This window comes from Hyposmocoma kahamanoa, unplaced genomic scaffold (assembly GCF_003589595.1).
Source record: "Hyposmocoma kahamanoa isolate Upper Pololo Valley unplaced genomic scaffold, ASM358959v1 77, whole genome shotgun sequence".
NCBI lineage: Eukaryota > Metazoa > Arthropoda > Insecta > Lepidoptera > Cosmopterigidae > Hyposmocoma > Hyposmocoma kahamanoa.
The window spans coordinates 1,124,184-1,147,432 of NW_020653926.1; the positions used below are offsets into that span (position 1 = coordinate 1,124,184).

The window sequence follows — 23,249 nt, forward strand, 5'->3', positions numbered from 1 at the left end:
TAAAATTCATTGAATGTAAATGATTAAGTAATAATTAACGGCAAACGTAGTGTAGGACGCCCTCCGGCCGAGTGGAGTGACGACCTACGAAAGGTCGCTGGCGGGAAATGCCTGCGACAAGCTGAGAACCGGGCGAAATGGTGCACATTGGGGGAGGCCTATGTCGAGCAGTGGACTACGATAGGCTGATGATGACGATGATGATGAAATAATTACTTTAACATTATACTACGATGGGACTATTCGGAACATCAAAAAAGAAAGAGATGGCATTAAAAAGTTCATACAGCGTCATTTCTTGCCTATTTTTAGTAAGGGATAGACAATATTAGGAAATCATACGTTCTTTCAGTCACTTCAGCAATAATACATTACTTGGTTGACAGGTTTGTCATGGTACGAATACGAGTAATATTATCATTGACTTACAACTATATGGACGTCGGGTCCGCGCTAAAAAGTGTCCGCACTTGTAAGGCGTTAAAATCGTATACAGAGCGTCAAACTCCGCTTTAGTCTTCATTTGTTTGACTGACAGTGCGATACTGCGATGACATTACAATTTAAATTCAACGTTTTAGCTTTTTCATATTCCTTTACATGTCACTACGTTTAAATAGGTTGACTTGAGACATTTTTTTCGTGGTTTTTGTGTAAGACCCGTCGTCCATTTATTTGTAAGTCAATGAATATTGTAGATATCTACATTGAAATAATATTGTTTTTTAAAAGGATCTTTGTTACTATCTTTAGTATGGAGAGTAACAATCGAGTTGTTGGTCCGTAACTGTACCAAGCCTAAAAAGGAAATAAAATATTTGTCGGTCTTCGTAACTTTACGTTTGTGTAAAATATTTTTATTTCAGTGTGTAATTCAATGTACTTTTGAATGACTGAGGAATTAAATTAGTACATAATTTCAAAATAAAACGTCGTTTGTTTTCCTATACATCCTACTACTGAGCATGGATTAAAAAAGAGTGTAAGGGTCGTATTCTAGAACTCTACTCAATGCTCAAGTCAGGATCGCACTGGAAACACAAGTACTGGAAATACGACCCTAATGGCAGGGACTTGAGTATGATTTCGAGTGCTTTAAACCATACTCAAATCCTGACCTCCTGAGTCCTAGAATACGACCCTAAGACTATTAAGCGTGATGAAAATAGTCTTTTCAAAACCCTTTGAACTGGGTCAAAGTCAAATCATTCCTAAGGTATTTTACACTTGAAAACATTTTCAAGCTACTGCTCGTTCACTACTTCAGGACGACTTCTTAGACGAAAGGTCCATTCCAAGTACACTTAACGATTACAACCTGTATAACCTATTTTATTTAAGGAAATTTTGTAAGGAAAATTGCCTATATATCGATGAACATAATTTATTAAAATAACGTTATCTAAATCTTAAATTAACAGTTCTATCACTTCAGACTTGGAATAGGTGTTGGGACACATTCTTCGATACCTGAAACAAGATTACTAAGTTAAGCTGCTGCTTGACACAGTGCTTGATTCCAAAGTCTTGAGAAAAACAAGTTAAAAAATGTACAGGTTGTTCATATTTGTTCTAAATTCAGTCGTCAGTGTACAGTCAAGTTGGGTAACTTTGAACACTTTTCTCAGGTGGTTTCGGATTAGTGATAAAAGAGACTTAAGTCTTTTAAGTTTTTTAACCCTCGAGTCTTGAGGCATAACACTAAAACTGAAAACTAATTCGAGTCGAAGTCTTTTAACCCTAGGAAACTTAAAAGACTTATAGGACTAAAACGACTGGCGCCTCATAGCCTCGGGAGTCGCGAGTCATGAGCCGTATGGCGTGATTTCTTAGGTATTTATTTTACGATTTTTATTATAAGTAAATAAACGTGATTATATACTACATACAACTTTTGTCATTTTTCTTTATAAACTTCGGGTTTAATAAGACATAAAAAAGGTATAAGTCCTTTGCAAACAAATCTAATCGTTTAAGTCTTTTGAGTCTTTTAGTATAACGACTGAGTCTTAGAATAATAACGCATAGAAACCTAGTCCGCACACGCTAAGTGAGGCAAATTGAAGCGCGCCCAATGGGCCTACACGAGCGGGCGGGGCTTCAGTGCTCAAGGTCAACTTGCACCGCGACCAGATCAAGAATTTTAGCTAAAAATGACGAAATGTGCGGTAAATGAGTGTAAAAATACGTCAGACAAACATAAAATAGATACTAACATCACATTCCACAAGGAAGTAACGCGTTTCAATTTGTATTTTTATATAAATATTCACTAAAACCGAAAATTAACCTACTACTAAAACTAGCCTACATGAATTTGATTTTTGCCTCACTTGTAACAGTTCGTTTGATATGAAACTATCATTCTATGCGTTATTATTCTAAAGACTGAGTCCTATAAATAAAAAATTCAACCCCCAGTCTTAATTTTATTAGAGTCGAGTTCTGTAAAATGGAGAGGAGTCGTTATAAAACGCCTTAAAAGTCTTTTTCATGTTTCTTATTAATTTGCGAATGTCGTTTCATACCCGAATTTAGAATAATTTAACTAAACAGACGGTTTAGAAAAAAAACTATTTGAGAAAATTACGTTTAAGAAGTCGTTGAAAGTTCCTTGAATTTTCGGTATGTTAGATCAGAGTTATTTTGGACAGCGAAAATCCTTCATTGATAAATTAAGTGACATCACAAACCACACACCTTTCGAACTACGTGGTAGTAGCACCGTGCTCCTCAACAATATGTTTCCTGAATGCACCCTTATCCCCCGACTCGTAGCCGCAAGCGCCGCAGACAAGGACATCGGCTTCTTCCACTTCCTTGCTGTCCAGGCTCACTTTGTCTAAAATTCAAACAAATCGATTTAACTTTAGTCCAGTTGCATGCCGCTAGATGGCGTTACGTGTAAATTAAAACGAACAATTCTGTGTTTACTACAAATCGAGGCATACGTAGCGTTGCTACAGTGACGAGAATCATAGTCAATACTCACTTGCGCTAGACTCATTCTCATTCATGTGTATCGCGTTTACGTGTTTCATTAGCTGCAACAAGCGAATGTATGTTTTAACAAAACGGTCAGGTATTCTTTGCATTTTAGTATGGAACGAGAGGGGCTTGTTTCTTGTGGTCCCACTACCATTTCACTACTGCCTATGTAACATTAACGTTGAAAACGACGGCTATCAACCTTATCGTGCTTAAAATAAAAAATATAAATGATGGTGTATGAATACTCCACAAAAAATGCAAACGGGAGCTTGAAACTGCATCGTGAGATACAGGAACTTCATCCTTGATCATGAATTTAATTATTCTATCCTCTTGGATACATGGACTCATTTGTAACCCTAGCACATTGGTGCACCTAGGTTCATAACATCATCAAGATGCAATTACATTCGTTTTAATAGAATGGCAAGAAGGAAGATTTTACCGTCGTACGGATGAAGCTCCTGTATCTCACGATGTAGTTTGAATCTCCAGTAAAACCCACTTATTGCATTTTTTGTGGAGTTTAAATGGAAAGAGGTAGTATATGTATTACAAATACAGGAGTACATTTTCATTACTATAGAAAGCAGTGGGTCTACAAGAAACAAGCCTCACTCGTAGTCCTGCTAGTGGGACCACGAGAAAACAGCGATTGTCATCGCTGTGATGAACAAGAAGATCAAAGAGGGTGTGTGCTCGAGGGACGAAATGGGTGAAACAGCATTCTGCAAATACTGACCTAGTTGGCCCCTTGCTACGGCGGCTGGTACCACAGAAAATATCTTTATTTTTAACATCCTTACGAATAATCTGTGTTTTCATTTTATTTTTGTTTTGTTTGCGATTTTCTTTTGTAATTATTTAGGTATTTCGACCCCTCCTACGTAAACTATCGTATGTCGAAATTGCCAAGTTTACAGGGGAGCATTAAGTTTTGTTTTCACTGAAATGAATATAACACGTGACTTTAGTATAGAAATGCTAAATTAAACTGTAAAATGATAAAATAAATTGTGGTTGTTCATCTAACCGATTTCTAGGATTTTATAATACTCTGTGTGAGTTTTGCCGAATAAAACTGAGAAAAAAAGTAAAATACGTAGGAGGGGTCGATTTGTGTCTTACATTACGACTTCTTCTTCGGTTTTTTTTTCTTTTTTTGAGTCTTCTCGAAACACCATCAAGTATGTACTTACCACGTTGAACGCAACAAATGAATTTGAATTCTCTACAATATACTCGGTCGAGGTGCAAGTCCCTCGCTGCGAGCCAACCCCGGAGAAACAGAGCAAGAAAATTACCTGCGCGTGAGTGCCGCCCCTGTAGGGGCAGCGCGCACACTGCAGCGTGATGGCGGGCGCGCGGTTCTTCGCCACGCCGTGCCCGTGCTCCAGCGACTGTAACAACACCCCTCCGTCACGTACTCGCCCGCTGCCGGCCACGGGTCTTTAATAGGGCGAGTTTTTATACTCGTTTTTTGCATTCGTTGTTTCAGGAACATAAACTGGTCTATTACACACACACACATACTATCATATGTACGGTTCATACACACACTCATATGTATGGTTTCGGAAAAAAAATAAAATGAAGTCATTTTCATCCAGATAAATATTTAAAAAATCATAATTAATAATATTTGAATATTATTGACCAACCGACTACGTCATTCGATGAATCCGTAAATGACACACATCGCACCTTTAGAATAACAGTGACCTAATTAAAAAAAATAACAATATGAGTTTATACCGTAAAACGAGTTTAAAAATCATTGTTCATCTGGAACTGACACTTTAAAGCTCGAATGGCATAGGTTCGCTATATGAGTCTACTTCATTATTTTAAATTCCACTCGCGCGTCGGTATGTAAACGACACATTTATTGTTGCCTGTATCTGCAAATACAACACGTCACCACAGTTGGCGAAAAAATGACAAAGATGTTTTTCCGTTCCGAAAATCATCATAATTTCTAAATAATATAGATTTTCCAGAACTAATCATTATTAGTCATGGAAAATCTATATTATTTAGAAATTATGATGAATGCGCAATTTTAAGCGAGGTTCATTCTTATAGTTATTAAAACAAAGACCGGTGGTACACGAAAGGAGCCATTATGTCATTACATTATCTTAGTACTTTAAGAGTAATTAATTAAATAAAGTAAAAATTTCCCAACTTCAAATTGTATTTTGCGCATTCCTAAAAAGTTGAAATTTTGTATTGGGTTACTTTCATTCTAAAGGTGTGACATTTTAAAGGGTTACCTATCAGTAGTTCCGAAATGACTTTTTCCAGAAATAACGTTTGGTCGAATTTTCATAATCTCGAAAGTAATTTTGAGAGGAAAATGTTATTTTCTTTAGAACCTAACTTAACCGAACCTAATCGTGTCTTTGCGATAAACATCCAAAATATCTTAAAATAACAACTGTTTATTTCAGGATATTTTATTCGGTTTTCGGTGTAATGAAAATTCGAACAAACGTTATGTCAGAAAAAAAATTCGAGTTTGTGATAGGTTACCATTTTAAAGTAATCGGCAACTACGAAACTAACTCCATTTTATTTTATTTTTTTCTTTGAAACTGTACGTGTTTGTCACACCGGTGTTCTACTCTCGCAAACACAACAATACAAATTGTTCAAATTATAAGAATTTGGAAAAAATGAGCATGTCACAAAACTGGGGTATATAATTCGGCATGGAATTCCAGCTAGATGTATTAATTGATTTCTTAACCACATACTTACCCGATGAGCGGCCAATTCTTTAATGGCGTTGCATTTAAAGTTACACAGCTTGCAGCTGTATAAGAACAATTTGAAGTCAGGAGAAGACAGCATCTCCTGCGGTGGGGGGAGTTCACCTTTTCGCCGCCGCCCGCGCTTGCCGATGCGCGTATGACAGAATATGTTTCTGACAACAAATACTTGTTTTTAGTTTGTGTATAAAACGATAATAAAAAAAATAGTTCATTGATAATTCAAATTAATAGACAAGCAATTTGGCAATTTTTTTCAATCAAGTTGTTATTGAATATTGATAGAAAAATGTGCACGTAAACTGTCACCCCTCCCGCACCGCGCACGTACCTAAAGAACCGACTCAGGGGGTCTACACTCTCGATCTCCGTCCGACAACCGTCCGAAACAATTACTGTCAAATAAGTAATATTCGACAAAATTATAAATAATAATAATAAATAAAATTGTTTATTCAGTAACATAATGTACAGAGAAAACTAAAGACTACTTATGCGATTTAATGTAAAAACAACACATGTACCTGAACTAGGAAATTCCTGTATTTCAGGTAAAAAGTACTACTAATTATAAAACGTGGATACTATTAATATTATAAATACTTTTTAGGAGAATCTTATGAAATAAAATTAAACAATAAATTGCCAATCAAAAAATGTACACTTATACAAGACAACATTTATTTTACGATAGTAAATAAATTCTCTGTATCCTCATAGGACATATTTTGAAGAGCTTCTTGGAGAATTTTCTTTACCTTGAAGCAACAGAAATTATAAATGGAATATTTGGCGTTTAATTTATTGTACAAAAATGGTCCAAGAAACACAAAAAATCTTGAAATAAAAGTATGTTTTGCTGATATAATTTTAATTAAAAGACAAGTATCCAGTATGTAGCTTCATTCGCATCACGCGTCTTTTCATTTGGTCAAGTACTGCTTGTTTGGCAGTAATTGTTTCGGACGGATGTCGGACGGAGATCGAGAGTAGACCCCCAGTTTCGAGTCGATACTGACTCGTCTCGAACGAAATTTTTTCCCGTACTAACAAGTTTCATTTTCCTTGATGATTTGAAAAATATATATCGTATACTGTTTGGTAACGTACCTATTGAATTGTTTTTTTATAATATCAAGTGAGGGGACGAACAAGTCGTACGCCTGATGGTAAGCAACACAACATAAGTTGACAAGTCCCATGTGCCTGTAATATCACCAACACCTACCCTTCAAAACCGGAATACAATAATGCTGACACTACTGCTTGGCGGCAGAAATAGGTAAGGTGGCAGTACTTCCCTGGACACACAAGGAGCCCTACTGCTACTAATACATCGGTTTTCTTTTCCCATCGTGAAAATTTTTAGGAATGTTTTAGGTGTTTTCACACCGTATAGTAATCAGAGTATATACTCAATTTTACTATATATTTGTTCCAGAGTGATTTATTGGAATCAACCAAAGCCATTTGGGGCAGTATAGATTCTTAAGCAGTAGGCTTGTAACCAGTTAAAAACCGCAGTTATACTTACTTGGCTTTTTGTAGAGCTTTTGCTTTGTCTAACAGTTCTTGTGGTGATAAGTTCTTTTTCTAAAACAAAAATGCTTAGTTATAGAGGAAGAGAAACTACATTAAGTAAATGAAAATAAAATAGGCGCACGTTAGTTCGTTCATAGAAAAAAACAGTAAAGGAAGCAAAGAAACAAATCCTGCTCGCATCAAGTCATCGCGATTTTGCGAAGGCTTCATTCACAATGTCCTACTGTATACAGCTTCAAAAGAACATAACGTAAAGGGCGAAAACGCCATTTCGAAAAATGTTTCAGTGAGCATGTTTTAGTCATTTCACGTCTAAAAACTGACGTCCGAATTCAATTAAAACCAAAATTTAAAGCCTGGGACCTCTGCGTGGCAGTCATAATATGGTAACTGTTCGGCCATGGAGGCACGTAATATGAAAATTTTAAAACAGTCGTTAGAACATCAAACATGCTCCACGGAAAATTTTTTCGAAATAACTATCTGCAAAACATCGACGATAAACAGAAAAACACTTCTTTTATATAGGTATAACCTAACGTGACCACTATTTTTATCCTTCAGAGCGGGACACCTGTAAATTCATTATAAGTAGATTTAAAAATAAAACGTGATAGCTACGTAATGTTTATTGATTTAAAAAAATTAAAAAAAAAAATTTAAAAAAAAGTAATAAAAAAATAAGAAGACTTAGACTGTGTAGTCTGGTGGGCTGGCTTTCTACATTTTTCGCTTTCGCACCTTTTTTCAAATTAATGTCACGTGTGTCCTATTTTGGCAAAGCGGAACTGTCCCGATCAAACCGTAACGTGTGATCACGTTGCTTAAACCGTTCATCTATCCGAACACTTCAATGCCCCTCCATTATTTACATCTATTTACATATAGTAATAAAATAATATATATTAATATATACTACACCTGCATACACTATAAAGTACATAACATTTAAAATTAAACTTATTCTTTACTTAATGTGCTAACATTTGATTTTGGAGCATCCTGTATGTTTATTAACAAACCGGTTTCCGGCCGGTATACTTTGTCGTTGTAATAATAGTATTCTTTGCCGTTGCTTGCGTCTTCACTTGTCATACAAATGTATGCCTCCAAATAAAAATGAAAACAACTTTAAAGATTAATTTTTTTTTGTGTCAGTTCGTTCATAGCAGAAGGAATGAATGTCATCGAGACAAACCCAAGTAGGGTTTAATCACAGAACAACAAATACAGTAGAAGTGGTTAGTTAGCGTCTGACGCGTGCCAACTATAGGTCTTGAAACTATCTGAACTCAATCCGACTTTTTCGCTTTGGTATGGTTGTGTCATTCTTTCGTGCAAATTCTCTAAAATCCTAGAAAAATGCCTTATTGTGCGGTTTTAGAGTGGAAAAATTATAGCCGCACAAAAATATATTACCCGTGGTGGTATTTCATATCATCGGAAACTCTTAATAAATTTTAAATTGTCTGTTTATCGAAATGTTTTTTTTGTTACAAGAAACGAAAGTAACGCTGCAATATGGTCGCTCTTTTTTGGAGACCTAAATTAGTAACTCTAATTCGTCGTCGTTCAGCAATTAATCGCTAGATGGCAGCACATTGATTGTAATTTCAAAACAGTATCAAAACGTAACTTGCAATAATAGATATTGATCGTATTGTACTTTCAACGATATGACAACAGGGCAAAGTGTAAATTATATTAACAATCCAGAATGTGTTATATCTTTTTAAATTTGAAACTACGACCAATCAATATCAAAATGTTGAAGCGTTTGAAATTAAGAGTGTGTGAGTTTTGGCGACAACGTTTCTCATAGTAATCGAGGCACTTCCATTGTTTTTTTTTCTTCCGTGGGTTTAACGGTGCTCTACAATACTTATGTATAGTTTTTTCTTAAAACAATAAAATCAATTAATAAAAAAATATTGCCGATGGTGTTGCCATTTGGACATAGTTATGCAAACAAGAACCAACCCACACCTCGAGTGAAATTGAGTTATGTATTTAGGTAGAACACCAGACGTGTCCTTTACGCGCTCACAAAAGATCCTGGCAATATACCAAGCCAAAACGGAGAAAATAAAAGTCCTTCAGGGTACCAACCCTAAATAAGTAACTTTTTAATAGCTAGGAAGAACCATAGTGCTTAACTTCATATAATGTATTTTTTTAAATATGCTAAATGGATCCATGTCTCATGTACTAAGTACTGTAGATCTTTAGCGTTTTCATTACGAAAACTAGAACATGGTTCTTGTTAACTAAATAAAATGATACATAATGTTGTCTATTTATTGCTGTATAATATAATAGTTTCCCTATATCATTCTCAACGCTACACATAACTCACGTTGTTTGTCTCAAATAACTTACCTATTTATTTCTTCACACTGTTTTTACAAAAATCTAATTATCTCGAAAGTGACATTTTGTGGGTTGGTTCTAGTTTGTATAACTATGTTCATTTTACAGTTGGCGATTTTACTCAAATCTTAATTATTGTATTTTTTTAAATATTTACAGGTAGCACACAATGTATTTATTGATGAGTAGCAGATGTGGGTGTTTTAGTGAGTAACTTTTTTTTAAATCAATCTTACCGAAAGTTCTTTGCTACGTTGCGGCTGCGGCTGCGGCTGTGGCGGCGTAATCGGCGGCTCCGCTTCCTCGTGCTGCGTCAATGCGGACTGCAGGAACACCAGACCTTGTTCACCCTCCATCATCACGTACGACTCCTGGGTGTCAGGATCTGAACAAACAGAATGTCAAAACTTAATATCGTCGCCTACATTTGTAAACCTCGTAACTAACTTGATTGCTTTCGTAGCCGAACAGTTGCCATGACTGCAACGCAGGGGTCCTGCGTTCGATTCACGGGTCGGGAGAAATATTTGCATAGCCTACATTTATTTCTCTCGTGAATTTGGGTGTAATTTGAGGTTGTCTATGTGTGTGTCTGTGGCATCCGCGATACTGGGTTGTCCTAGTCCGGGTCTAGTGTGTGTGAGCGGGTCCACGATTGAAGGACACGTCTTTTCTCAAAAAGGATTAAGAGAACGATTCAAAATTTCAAAAGCAAGTGGCTACGAACCAGAGAAAGGGGTGATAAAAAGGTAGGTTGACTATGAAAGAGATAGCATCGTCATAGTATTTTTCGATCTTACAGCATAAATGTTTTTGTGACCGGAGATTCCGTTTGGTGACACCCTTAATAAACAAATCAGTAATCCAAAATGACGTTTTCCAGAAATGACGTTTTGATCGAATTTTCATAACCTCGAAAGTAATTTTGAGAGGAAAAATGTTTTTTTTTTCTTTTAAACTTAACTTAACCTTACCGAACCTAATCGTGTCTTTCCGATAAACATCCAACATATCCTGAAAGAACAACGGTTTTGTTATAATTCGGTGTAATGAAAATTCGAAGAAACGCTATTTCGGAAAAAAAATTCGAGTTTGTGATAGGTTACCTTTCTTCTGTGCTTTTATTTGACCTTTCTATCGGTAATAACACGATTTTAGACTTCAATTATTTATGACCCTACCTTCACCATCACTGGACTGCAGCACGCAGGTGACAGTTGCGTCGGCTGGTATGTCAGAGCCGTCTGCGTCTGCGCTGGTGACCAGGCGGTAAGACTCCTCGCCGTCGTCACATCTGAAGAAGAGCTTTAGATCAGTCCCTCTACGGCGCACTATGGAAAATATGGGTGCGTTTCGGATCAAAAATCAATAACTTTTTTGTTTCTTAAAATTATGTCTTGAAATTTTTCGTTATTGTAGAGGAATATATAAGGCTTCGAATGTGATAGTTTGGTATAAATTAGTATAATACATATTTTATTATAAAATATTAAAAATCAAAGTCCAATAAAAACGATCAATAAATGGAGTTTATTCATTTTTATGTTAGTAACTATTTATGTTTCGTAGGAATTAAGACATAAATATGCAACTACATTACCAAGATACATTAATATAAAAATATGAAAAGCTAATTCTACTTTAAACAATAACTGAAAAAAAAGTGTATTGAAAGTTATTAATATTATTTTAAATGCACATTAAAGGTTTAATGTACCTATTGCAATTTATACCTATATGGTTTGTATAAATATTTATTAATAGATTTTTGCCAACTAAACTTGCCGAGCTTCCGGATCTAAAATTAATTCGTTCACTTTCAAAAGATGTAGTGTATCCTCATCGAGTTCTTTAACGTTTTTGCTGTATGGTTTTCTAATGCTTGTTATGTATGTATCTGATGTGTAAAGAAGAGTATGAAATACGTCTTCATTTGTGGCTGCTCGGGAGCATTTTCGGGCATGATGAAGGCGAAAGTTTTTGTAATCCTTATTACGGGATTCTTGTGCGTCTTCCGAAAGTTGACCAATCGGAAGCACTGCAAAATGCTTTATAATACTTTCTCCGTGTATTAAGATTTTGTGAACTGAGGATGGCATATAGTACCATTCATAATTACTGACATAAATCCTGGCAGTCTCCATAGCATAACTACCAAATTTTTCCGCATCTACCATCACACCTGATGAAAGTGCTTGTAGTATTATGTAGAGACGTTTTATCAAAGTCACATCCACACCAGTAATTTCAGCAGAGCAACTTGCATTAGAAAAAAATCTCCTAGCAGTATTGCCATCATTGCTATTTCCTGTTCCTTGACGTGGTTGGTCAATTATCAGTCCCAACTCATCACGAAAACGTTTCTGTACTAGAGTTTTCTTCTCTTGTTTTTGTCTTTTCTTTTCTTCAGTCGTTGCAGACCATGTTCTAAAAGAAAGATTGTAGGAAATGTGTAAAATCATCTCCATACAACGTATCCAGGCATGTAATGTAGAAAGTCCGTATTGATAACTTTCTTCATTTTCAGGCCTAGCAGTCACTCTCGTCAAATCATTCATTTGCCGTGGAGTAGCTCTGCATATTGTACATGTGGAGCCAGAAGGTGTCTCTGTTAATACTTGAGCTACTTTACCGTCTATCATTGTTAAGAAAAGTTCATGTTTTACTTGAACTCCCTCGCCTTCTCTATTAATCAAAGTTGGGATCAACGAATTTATCTGCAATTTTATGTCATCCACAACTGCTTTAGTTTTCTCAGGCGTTTCTTTGCAAAACTCTAATAATATAGGACGGCAAAAACGTACAGACGAAGGTACAGGATTTTGCCATACTACATCTCCTGTTAGCTCATTAATTAATTTAATGGGTACTAAAGAAGTGATAAATAAGTTAGCATCTGATACAACTTCAGACTCTTCTGGAAGCTTCTGTTTATACTGACTTTGTCCTGATGAACCATCACATCCCCATTTACTGTAAAGAAGTAAATGTTTTAATCCATCTTTATATACAGAATCTATTCTTAAAATCCTGGCTGCTGTGTGATCTAATAAATCTTGAAGTTTTACTACTCTTGCTCCTATGTTTGTAATTTCAATAGTTGCAGATGGTGGATAGCAGGTTTGTTTAATCTCTTGTATTTTGTAATATGGTGGGAATATAGAACAGTTTCTTTCGTCTGTTAAATTTCTCAAATACAAGTATTGTGCTTTCGTTAAATCTAAGTCAATCAAAATGCTTAATGCTTCTTCGTCTATAAGCATTTTATTCTGCCTTGGATTTTCTATGAGACTCGAGATTAATATCTTCTTTTCTCTGTCAGCAAATCTTAATGTTTCCACAAGTTTTGCTTCCGTTCCTTCTTCTATCGAACGTAATCCCTGTATGTATGCATTATAAATATGCTCAAATCCATATTCATTAAGCAACACTGAGTTTTTTCTTTTCTTGCTAGATTGTGACGAGTCTGCGTAAGATATGCATGGTCTTCCACGTTTTCCAGAAGATGTAGATGGAGTGGTATCGGTTAAAACGCCTTCTGAAGTGGGTATAGTCACAGAATATTCCAAGTCCAGCCAATTGCTATTGTTCTTCAAAAACCTTTCTTTTTTCCGAGAAGCTTGCTCCCATTTTGTATTGAAAACGGGAATCATACGTCTTTGAATGTCACTGATAATGAAGCATATGTTGTCTTCAGAGATTTGATGATTTTCTTTCAAAAGAGTTGATATTGCTTCCATAGTTTTTCCTCCTTCGATATACGAAACTATTATTTCACGTTTAGACAACTGTCCTTAACAAACGCGCGTATATTAATATCTTTTGAATCTGTAATGAACTATTATAAAATCAGCCCTTTATATACCATTTAAAAAAAAGGTTCGTGTGCAGAGTTTTGATAAATTTATTCACACACATAATGAGTGCAAAACTGATCAAGTTTGTCATAACTATGTTTTTTTAATAGTAAATAACAAAACTTACCTCAAACTATCAATAGAAACGATCAACACTCGAAACCGCAGCAGATAGTGGTTTTCCGTTTCTCGGACTCTTATCACATTTGTACCAATAACTTCGAAAAGCGCAAAAAGGCGCAGCCAATTTTTATACATGTTATTATTTAATAATTAGGCTACCATTTAACATTCGAATCTCAAGTAGGGAGGACGTTGGTAAGTGTCAAAACTCTTAATCAATTTTAAAAACACAGGTTTTTGTCCTTATTTCATTTTCGATTTATTTAAACGTAATTTTTAATACAAAATATAAATAAAGTATGTTGTGAAAATCTACAAAGAATAACCTTTTTAAAAATGTATAACACTTACTAATTTCTTATAATATTTACTATTCAAATTAACTTGCAAAGATGAGTAGTGAACTCCCTCAAAAATATTGTTTTCGTTCAATCATGTTTGACATTTTGTATAAAAAAAACTATACGTTTTTTATGGAAAAATGCTTCTGTATAAATTAGTTGCGTCATTAAACTATACGATAAAATTAAAAAATATATCAATAACGACATTGTTCAAAATGATTTTTGATCCGTGCTTGTTCTACCATTTTCCATAGTGCGGCGTTGAAGTGCAATAATAATAATTATTTTGATGATCCTTTTTTTGTTTGAAAGAGGGTACCTCCATAGTGGTCCCATTTAATTTTGAAGAAAATCAGCCACCGCTAAGAGTGGCTGTTCACGCATGAAGATTCATTTTTATAAACAACGCCTAAATTTTATTATAAGGAGCAATTATTTTAATGGTTGATTTTGCTATTCTCCAGTTCAAGGCGTTTTTCTCTCTCAATATACTTTGAGTAGTGAGAACCGATTTTTATTATCTCCTGTGTCAAGTGCCGTAAAGTGGCGAGCTAGGAGATAAATCCGGGTTTGCGCAATTTCCGATTTCAATAAAACTTGGTAATTATATGTAATTCCACGTACTTTTGAGGTTGGTTTTGTTAGTACTCTGTACTGAGATTATATAGCATCTTGTCGATGACAAGTACAATTTGGAATGTCTACGATGGATGTAATTTACATTTTAAATTAATTACAAGTGTTAAACTCGACTGAGACTTTTATTATAAAGAACCACACTATAAAACAGATATGAGTGGCATTACCAGTGCGCCCGTCACACTGGGACAGAACTTGACAAGTCTCATGTGCCTGTAATTTCACCAGCACCCTTAAAAACCGGAACGCAGTAATGCTCACATTACGGTAGAAATAGGTAAGATGGCGTACTTCCCTGGACGAATTCTTCCACAAGGAGCTCTACTGCTACATACAAATCAGAAGCAAATTAGAAAACTTTATTTCCAAGGTCATCAAAATGTTTTTTTAGCAGGCAGGTGTCTATAGGCTGGTATCTGGAAAGCAATATCTGTTCATAATAGTAATAATCAAAGAAACTAACCTGACGAGAGTCAAATTGAGTAAATCCAGCTGCATGAGTCCTTTCTCCGGGTCAATCACCTGCATGAACTTCTGCCCCTGACTGCTGGAATCCGCTGTTATTACATCAGGGAGAATTGACTTGGTCTGCAAAATAATTAATTGGTTTGCATTCAAAGAACAAATATAAATTACTTGTGTTACTTTGCTTCATTAAGAATTAGTTTTATCGAAATAAGAAATAAATCAATGTCATCATAATCGTATCAACGGAACGCTGAAAGGTGGCCGCCATTACGAAAACCATCTTTGAATAGAAAAGACGTGGCTTTGCTTGGTTTGAATTTATAGTGGAAAATATCTATAAAATGGGTGACTTTTTTAAAGTCACTGTCCATTTTTATCTCGTACATAAGAGTCAGTAATAGAACACTTTAGTGATATACAACAAAAATCATCTTATTTTTATGTCAATATTTCCCAATAATTTTTAACGCCTGGTTACCTCAAAATAGTAAATAAAATTGAGCGATCGGCGCCGAGGTGTCTAGACGCCAGCACGTCGACGCAGCAGTTTAACAATTTGTTGTCTGTCAAATACATAAACTCGCGCGCTGAATCCATCCACTGCCCCATACCGTTCTTGTTGCTATAGCAACAGAGTCTGTTAATAGTCGGGTCTCAATATTGTTCATAATTTTTCAGAAACCGAAAAACATTTTCAATACACAGTATGTTCCTTTAATATGGTCAGTGGTTTTTTAAAGTGTTCCTGATTTTGCTAAACAATAAGACAGAAACTAAATAAGATACAGAAAAACCGATGAGAGGGGGTTGTAGATCTCGGTTCGCTGTTTCCAGATATTAGTTAATAACTTTTTATTATTAGTTAACAAATTTCTTTAAAATGTCGATTACGTTAGTTATGTAAAGTAGGGCAATATTATCGATCGAATAAATACAAAGCAAAGTTCCTTCGATCGGACCGGACTTGCACCAGTATCTATTGCCTCAACGTGGCTACCGCTCTTACCAACTGAGCTAGAGATCGAGTCAGCAGATCTTAAGAATTTCTCTATGTGCCTGCTACTAAGTCTGACATACAGACTTCTGTTTGTTCTATCTTTGTGTCAATAATGGCGGAACTTCACTTAGCTACTTGTATTCGTTATTCGGTGTGTCATGTACTTGGAAAAATATTTAAATAAGGAGTTAAAATAATAAATATGACCGTAGTGTGGACGGTTTACTTGCGTATTTGCCTATTTGGCACATTTGATGAGCGTGGAGAAACCGACCAGAACGTAGTAACGCGAGTTTGGCGTTTGCTCTATTTGTCGAATAGGCAAACAAGGCAAATACTTTATCACACATTTTGTGACGGGAAAGTCGTGAACCTGATGGTAAGCTACACACACGACTGTCCATAACAGTTGCAGTGCCTCAGAGGCACTGCCACTGCGCCCGTCACCCTGAGACATAAGTTCTGCCCTAGGAACGAAAAAGACACAACTGTCATATAAAGTACGCATAGTTGTACCTTTTTTCATTACGAGGGCAGAGTTGACAAGTCCCATGTGCCTGTAATTTCACCAGCACCCTTACACTTCTAAACCGGAACGCGGTAATGCTAACATAACTGCTTGGCGCAGAAATAGGTAAGGTGGCAGTACTTCCCTGGAGGAACTCTTGGTGATTGTTTGCCAAACCAAATGCAAATAGCCATGTCAAGTGCCACCATAATAATAACCACAGAACAATAATATAGCCACAGTAGAAGAGTTTATTTGCCTTGGCATATGTGCTATCAGTAGGCGCAGTTTCACATACACGAGCTCAGCCCGCCATTTTCATTTCTCATAACGACGAAAAAAACGTAAAAATGCCATGTTTTGCTACTTTTGGTAATCACACCTGTAATATCTATGGTGGTGTTTCATATCAACGTTAAGTCTTATGCTACTTAATTTTAATACATTTTGTAGTATGTTCTTATTGGGGTGCAATGGGGAAGAACTATCCCTCATCGGCACGTAGTCGAGGACCCGTACGCACGTTCCAATTCGGAAGCGGCTCAGGGTGCAACAACTACGTGTTACATTCTAAAGCGGAGTTCCAAATAGGAAGCAGCGCTAGAAGCGTAGCACCAGTGCAGTAGGTTCAACGGTAACGATCTAAAGCGGAGTTCCAAATAAGGAAACAGAGCTAGATGCGTCGTAAGTTGGATTCCATTCATGTTCGCATCGCCGCCAGTAGTCATTCCGCGAGGGAAAATCTTAACACCGCGATGCAGATTTTGCTATTTCGACGCCAATGCCATCTAGCGGTGCGTGACGGAACTAATATGAGTTGTTGCCTGTTATGTGATTTTGTTACATCTTTTAATTTACTTTATCGAAATAATTTTATTGTTACAACTAAAAGTAAACCTTATACCAATTCAATATGGTCACTTCCTTTTTGGAGAACTAAGTAATCATCTCGAATTCGTCGTTCAGCTATTAACCGTTAAATGGCAGCACATTGAGTGACGATTATAAATATATAAAATCAATGTAACTTGCAATAAAAGGTACTTATTGAACTTTCAACGATATGCCAAGAAAATAAAGTTTAAATTATATTAACATTCAATTTGTTACATCTGCTTTAGACACTACGACCAATCATTATCAAAATTTCATAGTAGGTATGCGAGTTTCGGCGAGAGCGGTTCTGGTAGTAATCGAGGCACTTCCAATGTTTTTTTTTCTCCCGTGATAATAACATACTAGTATTTTCACAAAAATATATATGAAAATCATGAATAAATATTAATATACTTCCGGACACATAATTCCAGCCACCGCATGTTTGTGTTAAAGTCCTAGAATACAAAAGTAATGATATCGTCGAAAACAAAGTTTTCCCTCAATTTTGCAAATCCATATTTCCAACATGGATTTATGGAAAAGACGTTTAGCTTACTAATTTCAAAATTGCTTTTTAGTTTTTGATCAATCAAACATTGTTTAAGCGGAGAGCATTTAACACTAAAAATGCGAGGTGGCTGGAATTGTGTCCGGGAGTGTATAAAAACAAAATGACTTACCTTGTCATGTTCATAAGGAGTCACTTCCACTATTTGCAATTGACCTGATAAAAAGCAAATACATTCAGTTAATGACTGCCCTGCTCTGTTTATTTTACTATCTCCTTACTACAGTGGATTGCACACCGATTTCCATGGTATCGCCATCGCTCTGAGCTCCCGAGTCCGATCCCCAGCTGGGTCAATGTAGAAAAACTAATTTGTCTATATTGTTTGTAGTGCCGTAGTCGTTGTTTCAGACTGCCATAATACAAGCATCGGCTAAATTTGAAAACCTCATGACTCAGTCAGAAAATTATTTTTCTCGCAAACACAACATGGCGCATAATGGGGGAATCATATCTCCCTATCAAGGTCGTCAGGATGGAGTTGGCGCTGGCCCGCAGTCTGCAGAGCAGCGAGGCCGTCTTTTTGCGCATGATGGCGTAATAGTCATCGGTACGCGCCTGCGCAAACATTCCCGATGCGCTGCAGAAGCGAGGCAGCCCTATCAACATTATTATATTGGACGTGAAAGACGCTAATGGCCTTCTGCGTAAAGTTGGACCATAGGTTGCACGTGTAGTGACAATAGGCCTTGAAAAAAGTTATTTTAGCTTGCTTACATCTGACCGCCAGCGCCCTCCGTTCTCTTTCGATGTCTGTTTGGTCCTTAAGATCGTCGGTTACAAAGTGGCCAAGATATTTAAACCCTTTTAAGCTCTACGTCATTTGGTGTAATGGGTGGGACGTAATCAGGACTGTTGCCACCAACGCCTTAAAGACCTAATAATTTTTAGTAATTTTATTTTTTTGAGCTTTGTGAATTTGGCCGACGAAGCGCTTTAGTTACTTACTTTGGGATCATAGCAACGTATGCGATGCTGTCATTGACTTACAAATAAATGGACGACGGGTCTAATACAAAAAACACGAAAAAAATGTCCCAAGTCGACCTATTTAAACGTAGTGACATGTAAAGGAATATGAAAAAGCCAAAACGTTGAATTTAAATTGTAATGTCATCGCAGTACTGTCTAATTTTGCTTGCTTCGCTGTCAGTCGAACAAATGACGACTAAAGCGTGAATGACGCTCTGTATACGATTTTAACGCCCTATAAGTTCGGACACTTTTTAGCGCGGACCCGACGTCCATATAATTGTAAGTCAATGGATGCTATCTAATATTTATAAATGATTTTATTTTTATTTGTATGGAGTCATTGTTGACTAAACCCTCTCGCATACTAGCTTAATGGAATAACTCTCAACAGAATTATGATCTTAGGACAGCACGTCCCTTGAGGAATCCCAGTTCTTTTAACGTCACCCCACATTCGTCCGCTCAGTATACCGATCTCAGGGTAATCAATTCGTACCTTAGGTACGGTAAAGCCACGCGTCAAAATAATACACGAGTTATAACAAAGATCAAAACACTAAAGAAAAATTCATTCGATCTGGCTGGATTCGAACCAGAACCCTCAGGCAATCCGTGCCAGATGCTCTGCCAATTAAGCCACGGAACGAACCAGCCGACCTTACGAATCTCTCTATGTGCTTATTGCAGATCTGTTTATTTTATTTTAGACGACTTTGAAAAAGTTGTAAACCATTAATGTGCCGTATACAGTTTTACAGAATTACAGATTGGTATTAACATTAAAATTAGCACATGATTTAGGTTGAGAACTGGTAATTATTTTTTTTTAGCAATTGAAAATTGCAGCCGGACTGCTCGCTACCACGATTGAGCAGGGAGGGAACGAAACAAAATGAGAATGGTGAGGCATAGGAATTAAAGAACGATTCAAAATTTGAAAACAAGTGGCCAGGAAACAGAGAAAAGGTGATAAAAAGGCGGGATAACGACAATGCGGATTTGCCCTAAGGCCCAACAGGACCGGGCTTAGGGCGGCCAGATCGAACGAAAAAATTTAAAAAAATTGTGATTGTGAAAATCGTATTCTATTCGATTTTTTCAAAAAAATCATGTTTTTTTCCAACCCTGGTACCCAACGGATCTCCGGCTATCCAACCGTACATGGTCACACTAACATAAAAGTGTCTTTTTCAACCCTTACATTGGCAGAATCATCGTGAAAATTAATGGAACCATTATAAAGTTATTGGAATTGGAGTGTTACGATGTTTTACTACCATGACTTTCGTAAGGTCTGCTGGTTCGTTCCGTGGCTTAATTGGCAGAGCCTCTGCCACGGATTGCATGGGGGTGCTGGTTCGAAGCCAGGCGGTTCGAATGAATTTTTCTTAGTGTTAAGAAGTGGAGTGATTCCACAACAAAAAAATTTAATAATATGGCAGTAAAGCATCGTGAAATTCAATAAACTTAAAATTATGTGGATGTGTGCGTAATTTTGTAAATCTCCTATTTTCAGGATAAAAAAGTAGTCAACGAATGTTGTTCATAGAATATTAAAATCTCTTTCCTGAAAAACCGTCACTCACTCGGCTAGGGCCCATTGAAAACCAGCGTCACAGCCCAATCTTGGTTGCGACTTTAGCTGAATGGGATCCTTTTACATACGCCACAGCCGCACATATATCACATATAGTATTATGTAACTTGTTGTTTAAATGTTGTTACGCTGTTTTTTGTGTTATTTCTGTTTTTATTTATATTAGTTCTTTCTTATGCCTTTTTTTATATTGTTGCGTTGCAATAAATGGTTTCGCATCTATTCTAAAAAAATGTCAATTTGCTGATTTGGCCTTCTTACACCGAGGGTGCGAATTTACGACTCTAGTGACCCTATACGGGCGGTAGATGAGGTATCGGGTTTGCTTTACTTCCTATACTTAATTTTCTACACATGTCAAATACCCATACTTCTGTATAACCAGAGCTAAAACAACTTAGCTTTAATAATAATGGTATAAGGTTTTCAACATTGGTTTAGAGGTCACGGTACATACCATCCTTATATTCCACTGTCAATCTCTGCCCCTCGGTGGTGTCCACCGCCATAGCCTCCTCATCAGACATGGTGGGTTATCCTTTGAACAATAAAATATTATTGATGTAATTTAATTTTTTATCTAAGTAAAATTAAAATGTCTATCACAAGCGCTGCAACCAAACTGCTTTTGGTCTGCATTCCATCTGCAGAAGTTTGTGGGAGGTACCGGCCTTGCTATTGGCGTCATTCGTCATAATTTTTATATTATTTTTACAAAACTACCGTACATAGCCATTTTTACTTGATATTGGCAAAATCATTGATTATTTAGATGGGGTCATAACATTTGAAAGAAGAAGAATTTCATCTGCAATTTGAAAACATCCCAACTGCTTCCTGATTGGTAGATTATTTCTTTGCTGAAAAATGCTTCCAATGGAATAATTTTTTCACCTCAAAGAAACTTTTAATTGCAGTAGCAGACTGAGAATGGAATAAATTAACGTTAGAATCTTCAAATGCTACAGATCCGAAGCTTGGAATTTAGAAAATACAGTAGTGTTGTTTTAGTGCACATTTAACCTCCATCTCACTTGATGGAGCACCACAACGAGGTTGATTTTGTACCATGTACACTTAAATAATGCCTTTTCACTCTCAAAGGCCTAAGTTAAAGCATTCTTGGAAATGAAAACACTTCATGTGAATCTTTGTTACATAAGTCTACACAAGACATGTCCAACCTCCAGGTAAAAGCAGCAAGTTGTTTCTGCCACGTAGCAAATGTGCACCTGTGCACCTCCCAAATTAATGCAGCCCAAGGGAAGCAGCCCCCAGCCAGAACAGACAGAAAATCCAATAGTTCCCTAATTGTGTTAGCGCTGGCTTCTAGTTTAATTACTGATGATCAGTGGTAAATAGCTACAAGTCGTCACGTTACTTCTCAATCTTGCATCATAAAGCACAGTTACCGAAACACAAAAAATGGATTGGATATACAAATTTTGCAGGTTGATTTCACATCACACCCTCCATATTTACACCTATTCTTAAACTAAGGCATCCAAATTAAAAATCATTAGAAAGTTTTGCCAACCCCTAAATAATCACTCTTTATAAGATATGAGTATGAGAAAGTAAGGCACTGAAATGTCCTGAATAAACCACCTTAACTATAATAATAAGATTACTTTTAGGTCATGGGAGAAGCGAGAATCAAAATAGATACCCAAAATAATAACATTGAGTTCCTGACCCCGGCCAACTGTGCCATTGCCAGGCAACACCACTACTTAAATTGAAAATGTATCTTCTAGGACAGGTGAGAATCTGCTTTTCCCATTAGGGCAGGCAGAGACCAACTTCCGTTTTGCTACGGTTCTGACGCACATACTACGCCTATTGCTTTCTACAAGCTCATCAACTAAGTGCATACTCAATTTATAACGTGAAAGAGATTTAAAAAGATACCCACAATGGTGTATAGCAGTTTGTACGACAAATAATGTATATTATGACCACCAGAAGGGTAGAATGCAAAATTTGGAAGGTATTGTGACATTCATTAAAGAAAACATGTCGATCGTAATATTTTTTCATACATCTCTGAATAAGGTCTCCAGGGAATACTAACAGTACTTTTAAATGCGCTCTGGACGGAGTATTCCTGGTAAAGGCAAGATGGTACACATAGTATGTAAATTTATGAAAATTTAATAAAATCCAGGCACTCTCAACGCCCGAAATGTCATGGTTTTAAACGTGCACATTTTTAAGAGGTCACCACGTTTTCATTCATCGCCCGGGGACACTGAAACATCTGAATCGTTCATAATGATCATCCATCTTCGTGTATGTAATTAAATTTAAAATACAATATTATTAAAGATAATCGTAATGTCAAAATCAAATGCAATTTTTTCTTGCAACCCCAAAATCTGGTGTTTCTATTTTCAATTTCCATTTTTATTTTATGTTTATTGCAACAATTTACTTACGATTTGATGGCAACAATTAATGTCGTTGTACCTGCACTTTAAATACACTTCGTAATACACAATATGTGGTTTATTTAGCACAAATTCACGGAAACTTATCAAAGAAAACGGCAGCCATTACAATACTCATCCTATTTTTCGAGAAATTCACGGAGCATGCAAAAGACTCATTTCATTGA

At 36.3% G+C, this 23,249-nt stretch overlaps 1 protein-coding gene across 3 annotated transcripts; it reads right to left on the reverse strand.

The window, feature by feature from the left end:
* Positions 1 to 1,294: 1,294 nt before the first annotated feature.
* Positions 1,295 to 23,249, reverse strand: LOC113232678. 3 transcript variants are annotated; one of them, XM_026467448.1, is made up of 12 exons: positions 23,102 to 23,249; positions 21,090 to 21,170; positions 18,173 to 18,216; positions 15,104 to 15,228; positions 10,859 to 10,971; positions 9,914 to 10,062; positions 7,300 to 7,358; positions 5,755 to 5,920; positions 4,296 to 4,391; positions 2,993 to 3,044; positions 2,701 to 2,842; positions 1,295 to 1,470 (listed from the first exon to the last, which is right to left on the reverse strand). In XM_026467448.1, the coding sequence occupies exons 2-11, from the start codon at positions 21,157 to 21,159 to the stop codon at positions 2,709 to 2,711; spliced, it is 1,008 nt and encodes a 335-aa protein (XP_026323233.1). In that variant the 5' UTR covers positions 21,160 to 21,170; positions 23,102 to 23,249; the 3' UTR covers positions 1,295 to 1,470; positions 2,701 to 2,708. The 3 variants fall into 3 exon arrangements, with proteins under 3 accessions (XP_026323233.1, XP_026323232.1, XP_026323231.1); XM_026467447.1 differs by lacking the exon at positions 23,102 to 23,249 and adding an exon at positions 22,707 to 22,868; XM_026467446.1 differs by having other exon boundaries at positions 1,296 to 1,470; positions 23,071 to 23,248.

Bases quoted from the DNA above. Each gene is read 5' to 3' on its own strand.
- LOC113232678 (XM_026467448.1), bottom strand. From the start codon at position 21,159: ATGTCTGATGAGGAGGCTATGGCGGTGGACACCACCGAGGGGCAGAGA. The intron at 7,359-9,913 runs GTAAGATTGATT...TTTTTGTTTTAG, and splicing joins AACGTAGCAAAGAACTTTCG to AAAAAGAACTTATCACCACA. The intron at 4,392-5,754 runs GTAAGTATGTGG...GTGTTGTTACAG, and splicing joins AAGAATTGGCCGCTCATCGG to TCGCTGGAGCACGGGCACGG.